The 20,786-nt window shown below is 39.4% G+C and overlaps 1 protein-coding gene across 1 annotated transcript in view; it reads right to left on the reverse strand.

Moving 5' to 3' along the window:
* llgl2 (LLGL scribble cell polarity complex component 2) overlaps positions 1-20,786 on the reverse strand; it is a 113,789-nt gene that overhangs the window by 60,513 nt on the left and 32,490 nt on the right. Inside the window, 4 exon segments of the mRNA XM_062056476.1 lie at positions 18,364-18,418; positions 18,510-18,639; positions 18,758-18,920; positions 20,268-20,426. Coding sequence (XP_061912460.1) covers positions 18,364-18,418; positions 18,510-18,639; positions 18,758-18,920; positions 20,268-20,426 — 507 coding nt within the window.

The raw sequence follows: 20,786 nt of genomic DNA on the forward strand, positions 1-20,786 counted from the left end.
GGCTGTAATTTCTGCCAAAGATACATCAACAAAGTATCGAGCAAAGGCTGTGAATACTTATGTAGATGTTTATTTTTTATTTTTTTATTTTATCAATTTTAATAAATTTGCTAAATGTTTTAAATTTAATTTTTCACATTGTCATGATGGGGTATTGTCCGTTAAATTGTTAGAACAAAAATACATTTATTCAATTTTGGAATAAAACTAACATTACAAAATGTGAACAAAATGAAGCTTTGTGAATACTTTCCGGATGCACTGTACCAATTCAATCGGTGAATAATTCTCGTAACCCAAATCTTGCCCGCAACTTAAAGCAAAACAAAAAGTTGAGACAGAGCTCGCATCTCAAAATACTGTAATTTGAGGTACTCGTAAATTGAGGTTCAACTGTAATAACTTGTTACTGAGGAAGAAAATATGGCATGCTACGATGGCTAACACTAGCTACCTGGCTATAGAAAAATATTCTTGTTGTTGTCACTTGACTTGCAGGTTTAGCAAGAGTAAACTCATTAAGAACAGCACTTTATTACTTAGAAAGGATTAGTTTACTTTTTGTTTTTGCAACTTGTTTTTGCATTTTTTATATTTACTTCTAAGCTGCACATGTCCATGAAAACACGATAAAAACAATGAACAATCTTTTACCCAGCTAAGCAAAGTCAACACCTTCTTTTCACAAGAGTACTGGATGATGGCCATACTAGACTAGCCCAGGTAAACACAGATAGTCAAATTGTTTCAACCTTACCAGGGGAGTACATCTTCTCATGATATTTTTGTTAGCGCGAGATATTGAAGTGTATCCCTGACCGTTATCAATGGGAATTCAGTCACAGTTACCTGGGCTTAATGTGTTACTATGTGGACTACCTTCACAATTAGCTGGGCAACAACCACTTTTCTCTGGGCTACTTCCACTGTTTGTTGAGCTACAACCTCCACTTGAGCTATAACTACTACTAGTTGGCCTACATCCAACGCTAGCAGGATTACATCTACCTGGGCCACAGCCTCCGCTGGCTGGCTGGGTTCCAACCTTTATCCCATTACACACAAGCGTGTGAACCCTGTGCTGACCAGCAAGCTAAAAGCCTGGGCTGGCTAATGCTCCTGATGTCGTCGGGGCGTGAGGTTCACTAACATTCACATGGCCCAACCACACTGACTGGCCTCCGTTACACTCACCTCCTCGAACCTCACTCTCATCCGAGTCATGGCACCACTGTAACCCAGGTGGTTACGCCACTGCCATAATCAAATCCAAAATCTAAAACACTACCAAGACGTTATCCACTAGCTAGTTATTATATAAGTCACTAAGTTTCCATGCACTGAATTAGTCTGATTTCTCAAATAGTTTGTTTTTTAGTATTTTCACACCTATGTGTGAAGTCCTAGTGTCCATCCAAGCACACTCTAAAAAGTGACTATTGTACATATGCCATGTGCCACTCGTACACTGGGGGGCGCTTATTTCACCTACGATGTCACAATTGTTGCTGTTTTTATTGAATGGAATTGTGCCGTGTTTCTACCCCCTGGGTAGATTATATGCATGAAATTATATAATGTATATGTGCTTGTGTATCTACAGTATGTATGTATATATGTATAATTGTAAAGTGAATGTGCGCGTGGATGTACTGTATGTACCGTTTTGTGTATGTATGTGCGTATGTACTATGTATGTGTGTATGTACAATATGTATGAATGTACAGTATGTACAGTATGTATGAATATACGCCTATATATGTACAGTATGTGCATATGTATGTGTGTACGTATGTATGTTTGAGGAGGGAGGTTGTGATTTTGTGCATGAGTGTATGTACTGTATGTATGTGTCTGTGTATGTATGTATGTTTGCACAGTGAATGCGTGATTGGATGCATGTACTGTGTGTGTATGTGCATGCATATGTACCTATGTATGCGCGTATGTATGTATGTATGCTTGTACAATATATTTGTCTCACAGTATGTGCAGGAGACATAGTACGGCCCCAGGCATCCAGAAAGCTCAACCCAAATCAGCAGGTGGCCAGGGAACAAGGGACCACTGGCCCCACTCAGGCAGGCCGGCCAGCGACAGGACCCCCAGAAGCAGGCCCACCATGCCGCCCAGCCAAAGACAAGGCACAAGAGAAACAGTAGACAACCAGGCCCCAAGCCAGGGAGAGATCACACCCCACGCGAGCAGGAAGACCGTTTAGCTGATTGGAGAACAAGCTTCCGCACCTAGCTGGTCCACGGTGATGACTTCTGTTTTGTTTGATCAGTTGATTTACTGATGTGTTACAGGCACAGTTTGGAAACAAGGTATGTAAATACATTTTTACAAACTCTTTCTGTGTTAATGAATCAGTTTACAACGTATAAATCTGTGGCTTATTCCGGTGTGGCTAATATATGAAAAAATATGTTTTTCTTCTAAAATTTAGTGGTTGCAGCTTATATAAGGTATGCCATTTTCTGTTTTTTTGTATACCGTATTTTTCAGAGTATAAGTCGCACCGGCCGAAAATGCATAATAAAGAAGGAAAAAAACATATATAAGTCGCACTGGAGTATAAGTCGCATTTTTGGGGGAAATGTATTTGATAGCCTTGTCTTGGTTTAACTCTTATCTTACTGACCGGATGCAGTGTGTCTCCCATAACAATGTGACCTCAGACTATGTCAAGGTAACGTGCGTAGTCCCCCAGGGTTCGGTTCTTGGCCCTGCACTCTTTAGTATTTACATGCTGCCGCTAGGTGACATCATACGCAAATACGGTGTTAGCTTTCACTGTTATGCTGATGACACCCAACTCTACATGCCCCTAAAGCTGACCAACACGCCGAATTGTAGTCAGCTGGAGGCGTGTCTTAATGAAATTAAACAATGGATGTCTGCTAACTTTTTGCAACTCAACGCTAAGAAAACAGAAATGCTGATTATTATTATCTATTTAATAATACCACCTTAACATTTGACAACCAAACAATTACACAAGCCGACTCGGTAAAGAATATGGGTATTATTTTCGACCCAACTCTCTCGTTTGAGTCACACATTAAGAGTGTTACTAAAACGGCCTTCTTTCATCTCCGTAATATCGCTAAAAATCGTTCCATTTTGTCCACTAGCGATGCTGAGATCATTATTCATGCGTTCGTTACGTCTCGTCTCGATTACTGTAACGTATTATTTTCGGGTCTCCCTATGTCTAGCATTAAAAGATTACAGTTGGTACAAAATGCGGCTGCGAGACTCTTGACAAGAACAAGAAAGTTTGATCATATTACGCCTATACTGGCTCACCTGCACTGGCTTCCTGTGCACTTAAGATGTGACTTTAAGGTTTTACTACTTACGTATAAAATACTACACGGTCTAGCTCCATCCTATCTTGCTGACTGTATTGTACCATATGTCCCGGCAAGAAATCTGCGTTCAAAGAACTCCGGCTTATTAGTGATTCCCAGAGCCCAAAAAAAGTCTGCGGGCTATAGAGCGTTTTCTGTTTGGGCTCCAGTACTATGGAATGCCCTTCCGGTAACAGTTAGAGATGTTACCTCAGTAGAAGCATTTAAGTCCCATCTTAAAACTCATTTGTATACTCTAGCCTTTAAATAGACCCCCCTTTTTTAGACCAGTTGATCTGCCGTTTTCTTTTCTCCTTTGCCCCCTCGCCGGGTTATTCCGGTTCCGATGACCATGGATGAGGTGCTGGCTGTCCAGAGTTGGGACCCGGGTTGGACCGCTCGCCTGTGCATTGGTTGGGGACGTCTCTGCGCTACTGACCTGTCTCTGCTCTGGATGGTCTCCTGCTGGCCCCACTATGGACTGGACTCTCACTGTTATGTGGATCCACTAGGGACTGTACTTAGAGGGGGGGGGGTTACCCACATATGCGGTCCTCTCCAAGGTTTCTCATAGTCATTCACATCGACGTCCCTTGTGTGGGCTCTGTGCCGAGGATGTCGTTGTGGCTTGTGCAGCCCTTTGAGACTTTTGTGATTTAGGGCTGTATAAATAAACATTGATTGATTGATTGATTGATAAAACCCAACACCAAGAATAGACATTTGAAAGGCAATTTAAAATAAATAAAGAATAGTGAACAACAGGCTGAATAAGTGTATGTTATATGACGCATAAATAACCAACTGAGAACGTGCCTAGTATGTTAACGTAATATATTATGGTAAGAGTCATTCAAATAACTATAACATATAGAACATGCTATACATTTACCAAACAATCTGTCACTCCTAATCGCTAAATCCCATGGAATCTTATACGTCTAGTCTCTTACGTGAATGAGCTAAATAATAGTATTTGATATTTTACGGTAATGTGTTAATAATTTCACACATAAGTCGCCCCTGAGTATAAGTCGCACCCCCGGCCAAACTATGAAAAAAACTGCGACTTATAGTCTGAAAAATACGATACATCAAAAACCCATAGCAGATGCAAGTTTCTATAACCAACTCAATTTCTATGTAAGCAGCTCAGCTTCTCAGTTTGAGGAAATAACAAATAATGTATTATTTTAGTCGGCGACTTTACCATAAAACGGCAGACATAAAAAAATCTTAAAACTATTACGCTATTATTCAGCTTGTGACAAATCACTCAAACAAAAATAGACATGTTCACAAATTGAACTGAAAGAATCCCTCAGACACAATGTTCTAATGGGAAAATCAAACCACAATGCAGTTTTCTTTGCGCGGCAACTATCTAAGAAATAACTCCCCTTCCCAAACCCATGTCAAACTACTTCGAACAATACCACAAAAAATATTGTCCTAAAGGACCAACAAGATCATTTGAAAAAGACAATAAATGAACTGGACAATCTCTTTTTTAAATAACATTGACTTATGTTGTAATTATTTCTACCAGTAAATTAGGCCAACTATATACTCACAACTTGGGGAAAACAAAGAAAAAGGAAAACCAATCATAAGGCTAGACTCCGAGTGCATACAATTACAGTGGAACCCTGATTTACAAAATAAATTTGTTCTTTAACAGGGTTCGTGCATAGAAAAGTTTGTATAGTGAAGCAGAGTTCCCCATAAGAAACAATTTAAACATTAATAATGCGATCCAGCCTTGACAAAGTCCCTATTTTAGTTAAGGTTTGCGCACTTTGAACACAAAATAAAGCGCTATACAGTACAGTATATCAAACAAACATAACGAGGTAATAGATCACCTTTCCGTGTGATTAAAAAAAGTTAAAACAACAGGTAACTGTATGCTCTGCTCTGCCAACATGCGCACACACACAGAAGTCACTATGGTGCCCTCTCACAAAACAAAATCCTTAACTTTAACAACCATATGGATACAACATTAAACATTTACCGTATTTTTCGGAATATAAATCGCAGTTTTTTTTCATAGTTTGGCCGGGGGTGCGACTTATACGCTGGAGCGACTTGTGTGTGAAATTATTAACACATTACCGTATCAAAAAATATTATTTATCTCATTCACGTAAGAGACTAGGCGTATATCAGCAATCGTCACACACACACGTCAACCAATAAAAATTTGGCGGGGACGGGTCATGGCAGAAGTGTATTGTGAAAAAAAAGATGCTACCTGCTATTACTTCCGTACCTATGAAAATTGATCATTTCAACATTGGCGGTAACTTATAAAAACTGAGAAGGGCTGAACAAAGATGGCACCGAAAAGGAAATCATACTACAGGTTACAAGCTGGAAGTAGTGAAATATGCAGCAGAAAACGACAATCGAGCAGCAGAAAGAAAGTTTGGAGTAAGCGAGAAACTTGTAAGGGACTGGCGAAAAGCGGAGGCTCCTCTTACTGAAATGAAGAAAACTAAAAAAGCTAATCGTGGGCTAAAAGCTAGGTGACCACAGTTCGAGGAACAAATTCACAAATGGGTGCTTGAAAATTGCCTTTCAAATGTCTATTCTTGGTGTTGGATTTTATGAAATAAATTTCCCCAAAAAATGCGACTTATACTCTAGTGCGACTTACAGTTTTTATGTTTTTTTCCTTCTTTATTGTGCATTTTCGGCCGGTGCGACTTATACTCCGGAGCTATTTATAATCCGAAAAATACAGTAAAAATGTCAAATACACTTTACAATAATACACGGCAGACAACAGACGAGAAAGTAGCAAATAGAGGGAGAAGAAACGAGGCAGAAGGACGGAGGGAGCCGTGTCTGCGCGTTTTGTTTCTTGGAAGAGTGAGAGGCCGCTCATACTGTCATTTCCTCCGCTGTGATATAAGTCTGCTATGGCAAAAGACCATTCTTCTCACAATTAAAACTTGATGTGGTTATTTAGTGTGCTGTGCTTGTGAGCGCAATAATGTACTACTCACAAATGCACTACACGCGTTTTTCACTCACCAGCATTATGCTCCCTCTTTCCATGTGTCTGTTGAGTTTTTAGGATTCTTATTGAATTAGCAAAATGGACAAAACTTGTCAAAAGGCAAAAAAACAGAAGGCACACATGCTGGAGTGTTTGGTCATAATGATTCCTGGGCAGTAATGTTCTTCCTAAACAATGTTTCACCATACTTTCTGGCCTGTAGGCGCCTGAATGGAGTGTTCATACAAAGAGACATGGTTTGCACACATAGGCATATTTGGCCTAATAAAAAAGTTTGAAAATCGAAAAGTTTGCATATAGAAGGGTTCGTGAATAAAGGTTCCACTATAATAAAATAGCAGGATCACCTTCTCAAAATAGCTCTTTTCTGCAACCTTATTGGGAGAGGAGTTTGAGTGTCCCAATGATCCTAGGAGTTATGTTGTCTGGGGGCTTCCCAGGTGATACACTTGTTCTGCTGTGGGACTTTAACGCTCACATTGACAATGACAGTGAAACCTGGAGAGGCGCGATTGTGAGAAATGGCCGCCCGGATCTGAACCCAAATGGTGTTTTAAGTTATTGGACTTTTGTGCTTGTCACAGATTATCCATAAACACCATGTTCAAACATAAAGGTGTCCATATAAGCACTTGGCCCCAGGACACTGCAGACCACAGTTCAATGATCAACTTTGTGGTTGTGTCATCGGATTTGCGGCCTCATGTTTTGGAGACACTGGTGAAGAGAGGGACTGCGCTTGCAACTGATCACTACCTGGTGGGGAGTTGGCTCTGATGGTGGGGGAAGATACCGGTCAGAACTGACAGACCCAAATATATTGTGATGGTCTGCTGGGAACGTCTGGCAGCGTCTCCCATCAGACAGAGTTTCAATTCCGACCTCCAGAAGAACTTTAAACTTGTCACGAGTGAGGCGCTGGACACTAAGTCCGAGTGGACCATGTTCCTTGCCTCTAGAGTTAAGGCAGCCAATAAAAGCTGTGGCCGCAAGGTGGTTGGTGCCTGTCGTGGCGGTAATCCCAGACCTCGCTGGTGGAAACAAGCGGCGAGGGATTCCGTCAAGCTGAAGGAGGAATCCTATCGGGTCTTTTTGGCTCATGGGACTCCGGAAGCAGTGGACAGGTACCAACAGACCAAGCGGCGTGCAGCTTTGGCGATCGCAGAGGTAAAAACCCGGACATGGGAATAGTTCGGGGACTTACGGACGGCTTTGAAGCGGTTATGGACCACTATCTTCCGCCACATGAGGGGGGAGCAGTGCACTGTCAACACCCTGTATAGTGGGGATGGTGTGTTGCTGACCTTGACTCTGGATGTTGTGGATCGGCAGAGGGAATACTTCAAATACCTCCTACACATTTTCCCATGAGGAAGCAGAGCCAGGGGTATCTGGTGGGTTCTCCCATTTCTGGGGTTGAGGTTGCAGGGGTAGTCAAAAAGCTCCTCGGTGGCAGGGACCCGGGGGTAGATGAGATCCACACAAAGTCCCTTAAGGCTCTGGATGCTGTGGGGCTGTCTTGGTTAATGAGTGCATCTTTGTGTGGACATCGGGGATGGTGTCTCTGGATTGGCCGTTCCTCTTTAAAAAGGGGAACCGGAGGGTGTGTTCACACTATCATGGGATCACACTCCTCAACCTTGCCGGTAAGGTCTATTGAGGTGTACTGGAGAGGAGGCAAGGCCGAATAGTCAAACCTCAAATTCAGGGGGAGGGAAGTGTTTTTTGTTCTAGTCGTGGAACTGTGGACCATCTCCATAGTCTTGGCGGGGTCCTTGAGGGTGCATGTGAGTTTGCCCAACTACTCTACATGTGCATTGTGGACTTGGAGAAGGAAATCGACAGTGTCCTTCGGTAGATCTACGTTCTTATCCGTACCTATGGTCATGAGCTTTGGGTTGTGACCGAACGGACAAGATCACTGGTACAAGCGGCCAAAATGAGTTACTCTGTCGGGTGCCGGGGCTCTCCCTTAGAGATAGGGTGAGAAGCTCTGTCATACAGGAAGCGCGCTGATTAGAATTGCTGCTCCACCACATTGAGAGGAGCCAGATGATTAGGGATGATGGTTAGGGCATCTGGTCAGGATTCCCTCCAGACGCTTCCCTGGGGAGGTGTTTAGGGAATGTACGGACACTTTGGTGAGATTATGTCTCCCAGCTGGCCTGGGATCACCTCGGAACCCTCTGGGAGGAGCTGGACAAAGTGGCTGGGAAAAGGGAAGTCTGAGGTTTTCTGCTTAGACTGCTGCCCCCACGACCTGACCTCGGGTAGGCAGAAGAAGTTGAATGGATGATGCATTTTTTATCACCACCATTGAAAATGCAAAAGAGATTAGTAGCATGTTTTAGCACAGGGGCTTGCAGAATATACTGCCTGGCTTAACAGTGCTGAAGTACAATCACCAATTAAAACTATGTTCTTATGTCTTTAAATGTTTTTAATTTATCTAACAATCTAATTCAGAAATATGTGTTGAACTGGCTAACATTACATGGTGGAGCTAACACTAGCAAATAACAGTTTCAGCTGACATTGTATATTACTATGTTTCATATGTTTTCACTTTCACCCATGTATTTTGGTTGCCGGTTTTCTTGCGCATGTGTGTAATACATGAGGTGTGACTTGCAAGCCCAGAGCAGGAAGAAGGCGGTATATAATGATTACAACGCTTTTGAAAGTTAGTGGCTCTAGGCAGCCGCCTGAATGCTGCGAACAGTCACTTTAAGAAAACATAGAAAGTGAAGATGATATACAGTATCATCGATTAATAAACAAGTAGATGGGCGGAAGAAAACGTTGATACCTCAAAGAGGCCAAATTATGAAAATAATTGTATTAAATTGCAAAATGTGTGTACAATTCATGCTTTAGAACAGTGCAATTGCATGAACAATATGATTGTGACTGGGCTCCACATTACTGATAACAACTGATAAAAGAGGACAATGATGAAGATAATTATGTTTCAACAGAGCAACAAGTGGCCACTTTCTGCAATTAAAGGGAGTGGTGGATGTGTTAACAACTTCAATACATGCATTCCAATGTCTGGACGATATAACATTACACCTGTCATCATTATTAAGGTCACCAACAAAAAAAACAAGGTGGAATTGCTGAGACAGAAAAGTAAGTTAAAAGAAACCAACGTTTACATAACTGAGCATCTGACAAAACTTAGGCATTGCAAACTAAGAAAGCAAGAGAAAATTCAAAGCTCTTGGAGCACCAACTATACATCAAGTTAAATGGAGGACCGAAGGAAATTGTCAAATAGAGTTGCCAAATACAGTGGTACCTCAACTAATGAATACTTAGAGTATTTGGAGATACAAACTGTCTCTTGGTTTGTCTGTTATGCTTAAAGTTGAGAGCATAAATTTAAGTTACACGGCTCCCCTTAGTAGTATATGTCAAATAAACGACATAAGATCCTCCCCAAAACATACAGCCTTCCATGCGAGCAATAGCTTATAGCTACAGATCGACATATGTTTGTTTACCAGCCATGAGCTTTAAGAAAGTGAGTGTGAAGGAGAGTTCTCCGAAGAAGTGAATGATTTTCATTGAATTGACAGAAATAATATGCGGCTGCCTTTGCCATGCTTGAACTGCTTTGCCTGCAAGTTGGCAGACCCGGTGTTCTTTCAATGTCTGGTACCCGTCGATATATTCGCATGCACGCGCATGCTAACAAACGCAAATTTGTGCATTGGACAAAATACTAATAGAAAGCAGCTGCCTCGTCTATAAGTAAGTAGTGAATTTAAATTATGTTTCTTTCATTGTATCTTCTGACCAGCAACCATGTAAACACTTACAGCGTGAGAAAGTTCACATTGACGCAGACAATGGTAGCTTACATTTTTGTTTAATATACCGTTTAAACAGAAATATTAATTTCAGTGAAAACAAAGGTTGTGTTTGCACCATCATACTACGACGAGTCGTGCAGGACTACCGTGTGTAAAGCAAAATTCAACAGCAAACATGAAGTCCTCACGAGGTAGTTCAATTCATGCAAATAAATTACCAAATACCAATTATTTTGATTTTTACCAAAAGATATGTTTTTGTGTGTTTATCGTTTGAAATTTGAGAAGGGATTACAATATGGAGCAGAGATACAAACAGATTCACAATTACTTATCTAAGGGCAAATACTCAGCCAGGCATAATAAATCTCAACGAATAATCCTCAGGAGATATGCAGAAAGGTTTATAATAAAGAGTGAGTAGACAACGGTAAATTTAAAGATATATGGTAATGTCTTGGTAAAATGTTTTATTCCTTACATGTATTTTTGGAATGTTGAATGCAAAAGGACAGCTCCTGTTTCAAAACAGAAATGTGATCTAGTCCAAAAGTGAAGCCAGATAATTTTGCAAAGAATTTCATGTATCTGCAATTGGTGGATATACGGGATCAACTAAACAAGATCAGCAATGTGCTCCAGGTTTTACTAGCTTGGCATGACGCTTGATATTGACAATGTATGTGTTTTATTTCTGTATTGCGGTATCTTTGACTTGTTTAGCATTACAATTAACAGTTATTTTCTGAAAGGTCTAAGAATGCGACAAATGCCGGAGAACTGGTAGCTCTTTGGCTGCTACACAACACTTACAGAGCATAACGGTATGTAGTGCAATGTTAGTTCAAGAAAATAAGCAACTAAATAAAATCCTGGAGTTTATTAGGCGCAATAATTAGTCTTCACACTTGTGACTAACACTAACGATCTTTTTCTCACTCCATGCTAGTTTCCTGACATTTGGGCAAATGTACTAGACCACTGTGGTTCGTGTCTATCTAGTGGTACACCAAAGAATCACTATTAAATATTCAAACCTAGCGTTATCGTACAAACTGTGTGTAATGCTACAGGAAATTATAATATCCATCCATCCATCCATTTTCTACCGCTTATTCCCTTTAGGGTCGCGGGGGGCGCTGGAGTCTATCTCAGCTACAATCGGGCAGAAGGCGGCTTTATACCCTGGACAAGTCGCCACCTCATCGCAGGGCCAACACAGATAGACAGACAACATTCACACTCACATTCTCTTGTCAAGCTGTGTTGTCAAAGAGCTGTAAAACGTATATTTTAGCTGAGCAGTATTTCAATATCTGGACATGTACCTGTCCTGTACGATTCTGTAACCCCCCACTACAGATTAAAGTGAATTCTCTTTATATATATATATATATATATATATATATATATATATATATATATATATATATATATATATATATATATATATATATATATATATATATATATATATATATATATATATATATATATATATATATATATATATATATATATAAATAAAATAAAAATATCAGGTGTGGTAGTGGGAGCAAAATTTGATGCCTGTCAGAATGTGCTACATCTATATCATAAATAACTAAGCTTGAAAAGCACTGTGAGGGTGCAAACCTCCGCCAAGGCATCCCTGATATACAGTATATGAAATTGGCCAATAGAGGGCAGCAGAGGGCAATAGATCAGATCTGTGTATGGACTTACCAGAAATGTAAGGGTCTTATATGGTGGGATATTATCACATATAAATGCCACTGTACAATTTAAAAAATATATAAAAATAAAATAATAAAATTTTAGTGTGTGAAAAAGTCAGGAATGTTTAAGATAAACACACTTGCTGTAATTGAACACAAATATAATGCTAAAATGTGGTAATTATACCTACTACTACAACCATGATTTTTATATGCAAATAATACAGCAGGAATATCTACTGTTTCAAGCAAATATTATTAAAAAAAACTTGAAGTTGTGTGTCTTTAAAGTGACAATGTAAACATCCAGTGTAAAACAGTAATGTTCACTTTTCAACTTTTACAAGCAGGGTCCTTCACAGTGGACATGTTTATAGCATGTCTGGAATATGTTGTTTCTCAGAAAAGTGAACTAACAATTTAATGTAAATACCTCACAGACTCATGCTTGGCTCCGCTGGCTTCATATATATTTTCTGGCGACATGTCCAGAGTATAAATGATAAATAATGATAAATGGGTTATACTTGTATGGCGCTTTTCTACCTTCAAGGTACTCAAAGCGCTTTGACAGTATTTCCACATTCACCCATTCATAAGCTGCCTTATTGGCTCCAGCCTATCCCCTGCGACATCCAGAAAAGCAAGCAGTGGTAACAAGGGTAAATGGATTGAGGACTTATCAATTATTTTCTCAGTTTCCTCATATTTCCCGCATTGAACATTTTTTGGGTAATTAACTCCATGCACTGCGCCGTGACCCGTTGGCTCTGTGTCGCCTTGGAAACGCTCGAAACAAAAATGACGTGTTACAACTTTCAAACCTCCGCCAAAGAGGTTATGTTTTCGCCAGGGTTTGTTTGTCTGTTTGTTAGCAACATCACTTAAATAGTTATGGATAGATTTTGATGACATTTTTCAGGAAATGTTCAAAAAAACTATTCCTCTCATCGACTATGAAAGAGCTTCACTTCCTGCTTACGGCGCTCCACGCCTTCACCTTTGCTCCCTGCCCTGCTCAGAGGATTCTGGGAGATGTCGTTTATCGTCAGGCCTGGCCAACGCTAAATCACTGAAAAGAAATACACTCCAAGTTTTTGTTTGATACTGTCAGGCGTCACTGTATTATTGAAAAGACTTTGAAACCGAAATACAGCGGTATCCACAAAACCGTTACACCACTAGGGCTTACCGGTTTTCTTTGCACAATAGGCATTAAAAACCTTATGCATTTTGGTTATTTTAAGTATTATTTTACATTCCAGGAAACAAACCAAAAAAAACCCGGTAGAAACCATGATTAACATAAAATGCATGGATGGTTGTTTGTCTATTTTGTACAATGACATAATTAACTTCCAACAGTAAGTGCTTTGACAAACTCATTTATGAATAATAAAAACTAGAAAATTATTTAGTTTCAAGGCCTATTTTGGACATTTTCTGAAATTGTTTTCAAAATCTGTCCATGACTTATGTTGCTAACTAACATACAAACAAAGTAACCCTGGCAAAATCATAACCTCATTGACGGTGGTAATAATAGCAATTTTACATTAGGAGCATTGTTTGATATACAAATTGACAATTAGAAATGTATTTATCTTTCTAACTAACAGAAAAACAAAGTAAACCTGGTGAACACATAACCTTATTGCAGTTCCCAAACATATCAAACTATCTGGTGCTTCAGACATCATTCTACACGACAAAACAGATGACAACTTGGAAAAGCATGGAGGCCAACAACTTCTTTGTGTGTGGCTGGGTCAAGGACATTGGTATCAAGATTCTCCCGAATAAATATGCATCGTTTTTGCTCAGGTAAGGTTGCATTTCATGATTTAACTTCGCGTCTACTGCCATGTTTGTTTGTTGCCTTACTGTTGCACGCGCTGTTTACGAGTATGTGTTTTTCTCTATCTTTATCAAAATATAACTATAGATATCAAAATTGTGTACAGGTATGTGCTAAAAGCTTCATGTATGATTGTTTATCAAAATATAACTATAGATCAGTGGTTCTTAACCTGGGTTCGACTGAACCCTATGGGTTCGGTGAGTCAGCCTCAGGGGTTCGGCGGAGGTCAAAACACACCCAACTCATCTTGTAAATACAAACTTCTCCCTATCTGCGTATTACGGATACGGCAACAGCTGACTGGTTTGCAGGTGTGTAATTTGTTGTGAGTTTATGCACTGTGTTGGTTTTGTTGTTTGAACAAGGTGATGTTCATGCACGGTTCATTTTATGCACCAGTAAAAAAAACATGGTAACACTTTAGTATGGGGAACATATTCACCATTAATTAGTTGCTTATTAACATGCAAATTAGTAACATATTGGCTCTTAACTAGTCACTATTAAGTACTTATTAATGCCTTATTCGGCATGGCCTTATTATAACCCTAACCCTCTAACCCTGCCCCTAACCCTAACTCTCGGCCCGGCTGCACCAAATGATAATATAAATACATTTAATAGCTGAGATAGGCTCCAGCGCCCCCCGCGACCCCGAAGGGAATAAGCGGTAGAAAATGGATGGATGGATGGAAATACAAATAAGGCAACAAGAGAAGTATCCTACACTTCTCTTTTGTAAAATAAATCTGAACAGCCGATATAGGCATCTATATCAATTAATCAATCACTGTTTATTTATATAGCCCTAAATCACAAAAGTCTCAAAGGGCTGCTACTATATGATTTGCCTGAGAAGCTGGACAGGACAAAAAAAATAAATAATTAAATAAATAAATAAAGTCTTTATTACTTAGAATATGTTCTCCTAGTGTCCAAATAACTCTAAATTAAGTCTTTGTTACTTAGAATATGTTCCCCATACTAAAGTGTTACCAAAAACATAACTTTGTCTTGAATTTGAAACAATTGTATTGTTCACTAAAGAAGTGTTCGGTGAATGCGCGTATGAAACTGGTGGGTTTCGGTACCTCCAACAAGGTTAAGAACCACTGCTATAGATATATACATTGTGTATGTGCTAAAAGCTTCATTTATAATCGTTGCCTTTGATAAAAGATGAAGTCTTTTAGGTTTACTCACATTTGATTTATTTATTTTAGACTTGTCGAGTTGGTGCTTTACTAAACACTCGTAGCAAAAATGTGTCGTAAGAAATATAAATTAACAACTTAAATGGGAAACACTAAACGTTTAAAGTATATCAAACAAGCCTTTAACGAAATTATTAGTGCAAACTCATGCATTCTTCTGCTCTGCTCCCTTGCGTGTGGTACTTTTGTCATCTTTTTTCATAAAATCTTGCACTCTTCCACCATTTTTGATTAACTCATGAGGAACGGCGGCGTGGCTCGGTTGGTAGAGTGGCTGTGCCAGCAACTTGAGGGTTCCGCCATTATAGTCACTGCTGTTGTGCCCTTGGGCAAGACACTCCAGACACCTGCTCCCAGCGCCACCCACACTGGTTTAAAAGTAACTTAAAGACGTAGATAATGAGTTTCACTATGTAAAGGGCTTTGAGTCACTAGAGAAAAAGCGCTATATAAATATTATTCACTTCATTAACTCTGAAGAAATGTTTATCCTTTTCGCAATTTAAACGGTTTGTACAGCCGAAAACAACACAAGCATAGGGTATTTTTCTTCGAGAAAGGCTAAATGGCACCTAGAACCCATTGAGAGCAGATGCTTGCTTGACCACCATGCGAATTCAATGAGCCGGATGTGACGTAATTTTGAATCCAAGCAATAGACCCCCACTATCAAGTTCCGCTACTGGTGGCTTTTTTAGACGATTTAGGTAGACAGAACACCACCATACTGAAAGCAGGTGCAAGCTTTTGTGGCAGCAAAAACGTCAGACTTTAAGATGAAAATATGGACAAGCTGCTGTGTGTCAATGTGACAGACGCAGAAGCGGCTCGGAGGAGACACTTTAGAAGTCCGTTCTTCTTAATGATCAGAGCGGCATTTTTCGTGCGGGCTCCCCACACCATAACCGAGCAGTCTGGACACTGAGGGTTAACTGCCGCTGTAGCTACCGTGGGCTACGGTCGTGCTCCAATTTAACCACGTGGCTAATGGTTCCCCTAATTTTTCATGTGTCTGAGCAAACGAGAGAAGTAAAAATGTAATAGGGCTGTATTGTGACCAGACCGAGGTAGTAATAATAATAATAATAATGGATTTGATTTATATAGCGCATTTCTAAACACTCAAAGCGCTTCACAAAGAAGTGAGAATCCATCATTCATTCACTCCACATTCCACCTGGTGGTGGTAAGCTACATTTGTAGCTACAGCTGCCCAGAGGTAGACTAATGGAAGTGTGGCTGCCAGTTTGCGCCTACAGCCCCTCCGACCACCACCCATCATTCATTCACCAGTGTGAGCAGCACTGGATGCAAGGACACAACGGCAGTGATTTGGATGGCAGAGGCGGGACGCGTACCTGCAACCCTCAAATTCCTGGCGCAGCATGGCGTGGTGGGTAGCGCAGTCGTGTTGTGTTAAATGTGCTCAAAAGTACTTAAACACACACTAAAAGTTTATTTTTTCATTACTACAAAAAATAGAAAAAATATACTGTACTTTGTTGGCAGAAGAAACACTAAATATCGTTCTGGCTTTATAAGAGCCACCTTATTTTTATTTGAGTGTTGAAATATGTTTGTATTCTTCCATTTTAATTTGGCAGTTTGGTGTTGCTGGCTAAAAGCTTTGTGTGTATGTACTATAATAATGTTTACCTATAAAAACACAATTGATAAAGGACAATTATTTTCATGTTGCTGCTGATGTTTAAACAAGTCCTCTTAAACCAGGGCACTTTATTTCACGTTGTTCTTTTGTGGTTTTGTTAGCTAAAGAATTGAGCGTAGCTAAATGGGGTTTTTTTTAAAAGATGATTGGAGATTACATTTAACTTTTGTTATATTATTTTCAAGGTTTTTCCTTTTTTTTTTCTTATCTCAAAATGCCTCTTAAGTTGGGATTCTATTATGCAAAAACTACTTTCTATACTTGTTGGTACCTTTTTTGTGTATTTGGGATCCCCATCAGCCCCGAAAATTTAAAATCAAGGCATGGTGGAGATATTTAGTTACATCAACAGATATTTCCATTTATGGGTTAGTGTATGGGCCAAACTATATCGGGATATGAGTTTTGGTCCATATGGCCCAGCCCTACACTTGTGTTACCGACAGTGCTAGCACAGTTTAGGGATGTTCTCTGTGTTAAATTGAGTGTTGCAGTCTGCCTTATGATGGCATTGTGTTTATATGTATGAGTGCAAACGTATACCTTGTTTAAGTATTAATTATGAAATTGTGATATTGTAGACATTTCATATTGCTCCAAAAAGTAATAGTAGCACATGTGCTACTAGTGAAAAAGCTAAGCGTACAGCCCTGCTAACCATCAGGAGTTATCATTATGACCGTTTATCATTACATCCCTCGAACAAACACACAAATTCCCTGAGAAATCCTTGGACCACAGAGCAACAGCACACTTGACCTGTCACAAACCTGAGATTACATCAGGAACATCCATTAAATTATTTTCTAATATAAAGGAATATATAAAAAATAACAAAAATCGTAAGTCATTTTCTCACACACCTTTCATAGATGTTGTTCACAATAAAACATCTACATGTTGCACAATTAAATGACGATACAGTGTACATTCATGTCACTTTTCGCCTGTAAAATATTAACAGTTTTTATTAACATTCCTAATAAATTACATTACAAAAAGCACAGGGGAGTGTGGGCATCGACATAATAGGGGTTTAGCAGCACTAACCTGCCACATCATTAGCTATAAACTAATCTGCAAAACAGTGGCAGGTACACAATGCGCTGTTAACGACATTGATTAGCTCCGTGTGAACCATATCATAGTGTAACAACCTGGCAAATACAGTTCATGTGTGGTGTTGAAGTTTAAGATGTCCTGACTGTCGGTGTGGTGTTGGAGTTTAAGTCTGTTTGTGTGGCTGTGAACGTGTCAGTGGGTGGGCCTAGTGTGTGTGCGTGCGTGTGTGTGCGGAAGTGACAGCGCGAGATCGACTGCCGTTGAGATGACAGTTTGTTGTGGCGTGGTTACGGTGGAAAGTGACTCGTTTTGCTAGATTTCTCGTGTTGCTGATGTTGCTTTAGGGCAGTTACAGCCGATAGTGACCAGTTATGCACAATAGAGGGATGGCTGATGGACCATCTATTTGTCACCCTTCATATATTGCTGACCGTAGCGCCAATACAATTATTAAGGTGTGTTTCCATTGACATGCACCTCAATTTGTATTTCACTGTCATTTTTTTAATTACTTTTTCCACATTAAGGGAAAATAACATTTCTCACAGTCACATTTTCAACCACAAAAACCTTTTAACCAAGATGTGTAGACATAAACCTTGACAAAAAAAATAATTCATGAAAACTACATACCCCTCTTTTGTCGGCAGCTGAAGAATTTTTGAAATAGCTTTGCAGGGGAAATGTCCTGGAAGAAGAAAGACAAAATAAACCCCCACTAAGGAAAATATCTGATCCAAAAGTATAGGAAAGTGTACATAATCAGTGTTCATCCTTACCATAAGGAATGTCTGACTTCTCCTCTTCATTCACATCGGCATCACCAGCCATCCATCGACAGTAACTTCCATCACTGTGTGAACTCAGAATGTAACCTCCATCTTCTGTCCACCACACACTCTCCAGCTGCTGTGTTTAGATATACGTACAAAAACCTCCAAATCTCAGAATGATGAGGATGATGATAAATAATGCTGACAAAACAACTAGTAAAACACATTTTGGTAAAGTGTATCTCGTTTCTTACCTGAGTAGCCTGGATGTGCTGAATTGCACACTGCTTCTCAATATCCCAGATGACAATGAGACCACGTCCATAACCAATAGCCACTTGGTTTGGGCAGACCGGGTTCTCCAGTAAGGCCTCAACGTGTTCTAAATTCCTACGTCCAATATAATCCTCTGGTACACTAAAAAGAGATTAATTCATTCACTTAATTTAATAGGCCTAATTTGGGTCTCATGTGACCACATCACAGTCTCCCATAACATGTCTGAATTATTCAGGTAGGTTGTAAAACTTTATACATGTTTATTCTTGAACAACAGGACCCTTGCAGGATCCCAATCCATTCCAGCACTTACTAATGTGTTTTTTGGTCAATGGTCCACACTTTCTTGTGGTGTGGAAAACAAAAATACGAGCAGTAACTTTGCACACATGGCCCTGACACTATTCCCACAAATAGAGGCCGTGGTAAAAAAAAATTTAAAAAAACATTTTGGTATGATGAGATACTTGGTAAACGCAACAAAGAGCTGCCTTATATTTTAATAAACTGTGCAAAGAAAAAAAGAGCAACGGAGCACTGAAGGCATTTATTATAAAAACATACACTCATATAATAATTTGTGAACTGATAACTTTGTTTATTATGAATAATGATTATTGAATCAATGATATTCTCAAAATAAATTAATATGATTCAAACAACTGGTTTGTTGTTTATGTATCTTTTTTCAGAATGCTAATACACTGCAATACACTAACAATATATAATATTTTTTGCAACCACGATTATCAATCTCTTTACTCCACTTATATTTTGACGAGCACATGCAATACATGGCCTAATACATTAGATTGACACATTCGATTAGGCAATGTAATATAAAATAGTAAGGCTTTCCACAATTTTTTTTCCCCCTCAGAATAGTGATGGTTAATGCAGAGACTAAGCATTTAAAAACAAAACAAGACACCAGTGTCTTTCTTCATTGATAAACCTCTATGCGCTTTTATTACATAGAATTAAAATCAATTTCCAACATCATGACAAGTGTGTTGCCTTTTTGCCATGTCTCCCAAAAGTGCGTACACCAGGTACAAAGTTTGCAGATCGGTGCGCACATTTTCACATCAAGTATTATAAATCACATACTGTATTTTGCTGCAAAAACCTAATACACAACTTTTCGGCCGTACTTAGTGCTTCTGCAAGCATTATAAACGAGGCCACGGAGATTGTGGACACGCTTGTAAACACTTGGAAAAAAGAGGCTTATCCTTTTACTAACTTTTTGTATATAACTCAGGGCACTTTGTTTTTAAATAATATTGTTTTGTATCTTAATGCTGTGTGTATTATTTACTTCCATTTGTCGTCAGCCAAAGTTTCATGAATACTTCTGAAGTGCGATGGAAATGCAAACCACACAGGTCCACACGAGAACCTTGTAGTTCCAAGATCTTTAGCTACCAGAAACAAGAAGTGCTGGACTTTTGGTAAAAGAGAAGATAATGTGCATTTGCTCACCTTTTGGCAATTTCATCAAGACTGATGTTCCTCTCTTCTAGTTCTCTGAAGCCAGGGACTTCAACAATAAAGACATGGCCCCCTTCGGTCCCCAGCAACAACAGTTCGCCAGAGGAGTGGGCCAGGACTGCTGTCACCCTGGTCACACTTGGTGGGGCACTAATGAGGGTTAGGGTGGTGAGATATATAATTAACAATTTGAGCCCTTTTTTAATCAACAATAAATGACAATATATATACCATTGTAGTCAGATATTCACATGAAGTCATCATAAGCATGAATGTATGTTAATTTTTGGCCATTAATGATTTTTTTTTAACTGTTCTTCTCGGCAGGAATGAGATTACAAAGTACATGACAATGAGGGCTGCAGCCATTAATCAATCAAATGTATAATTTGGATTAGAAAAAAACATTGATTTGTAATTTGCTACTTCAATAATTCATTTAATGAGTAAAATACAGCTCCAGAGCACATGAGAGCAGTGCATCTATTGGTAAAGCAACTTGCGCTGTCG

The sequence above is a fragment of the Entelurus aequoreus genome, linkage group LG08 (genome assembly GCF_033978785.1).
Source record: "Entelurus aequoreus isolate RoL-2023_Sb linkage group LG08, RoL_Eaeq_v1.1, whole genome shotgun sequence".
Lineage (NCBI taxonomy): Eukaryota > Metazoa > Chordata > Actinopteri > Syngnathiformes > Syngnathidae > Entelurus > Entelurus aequoreus.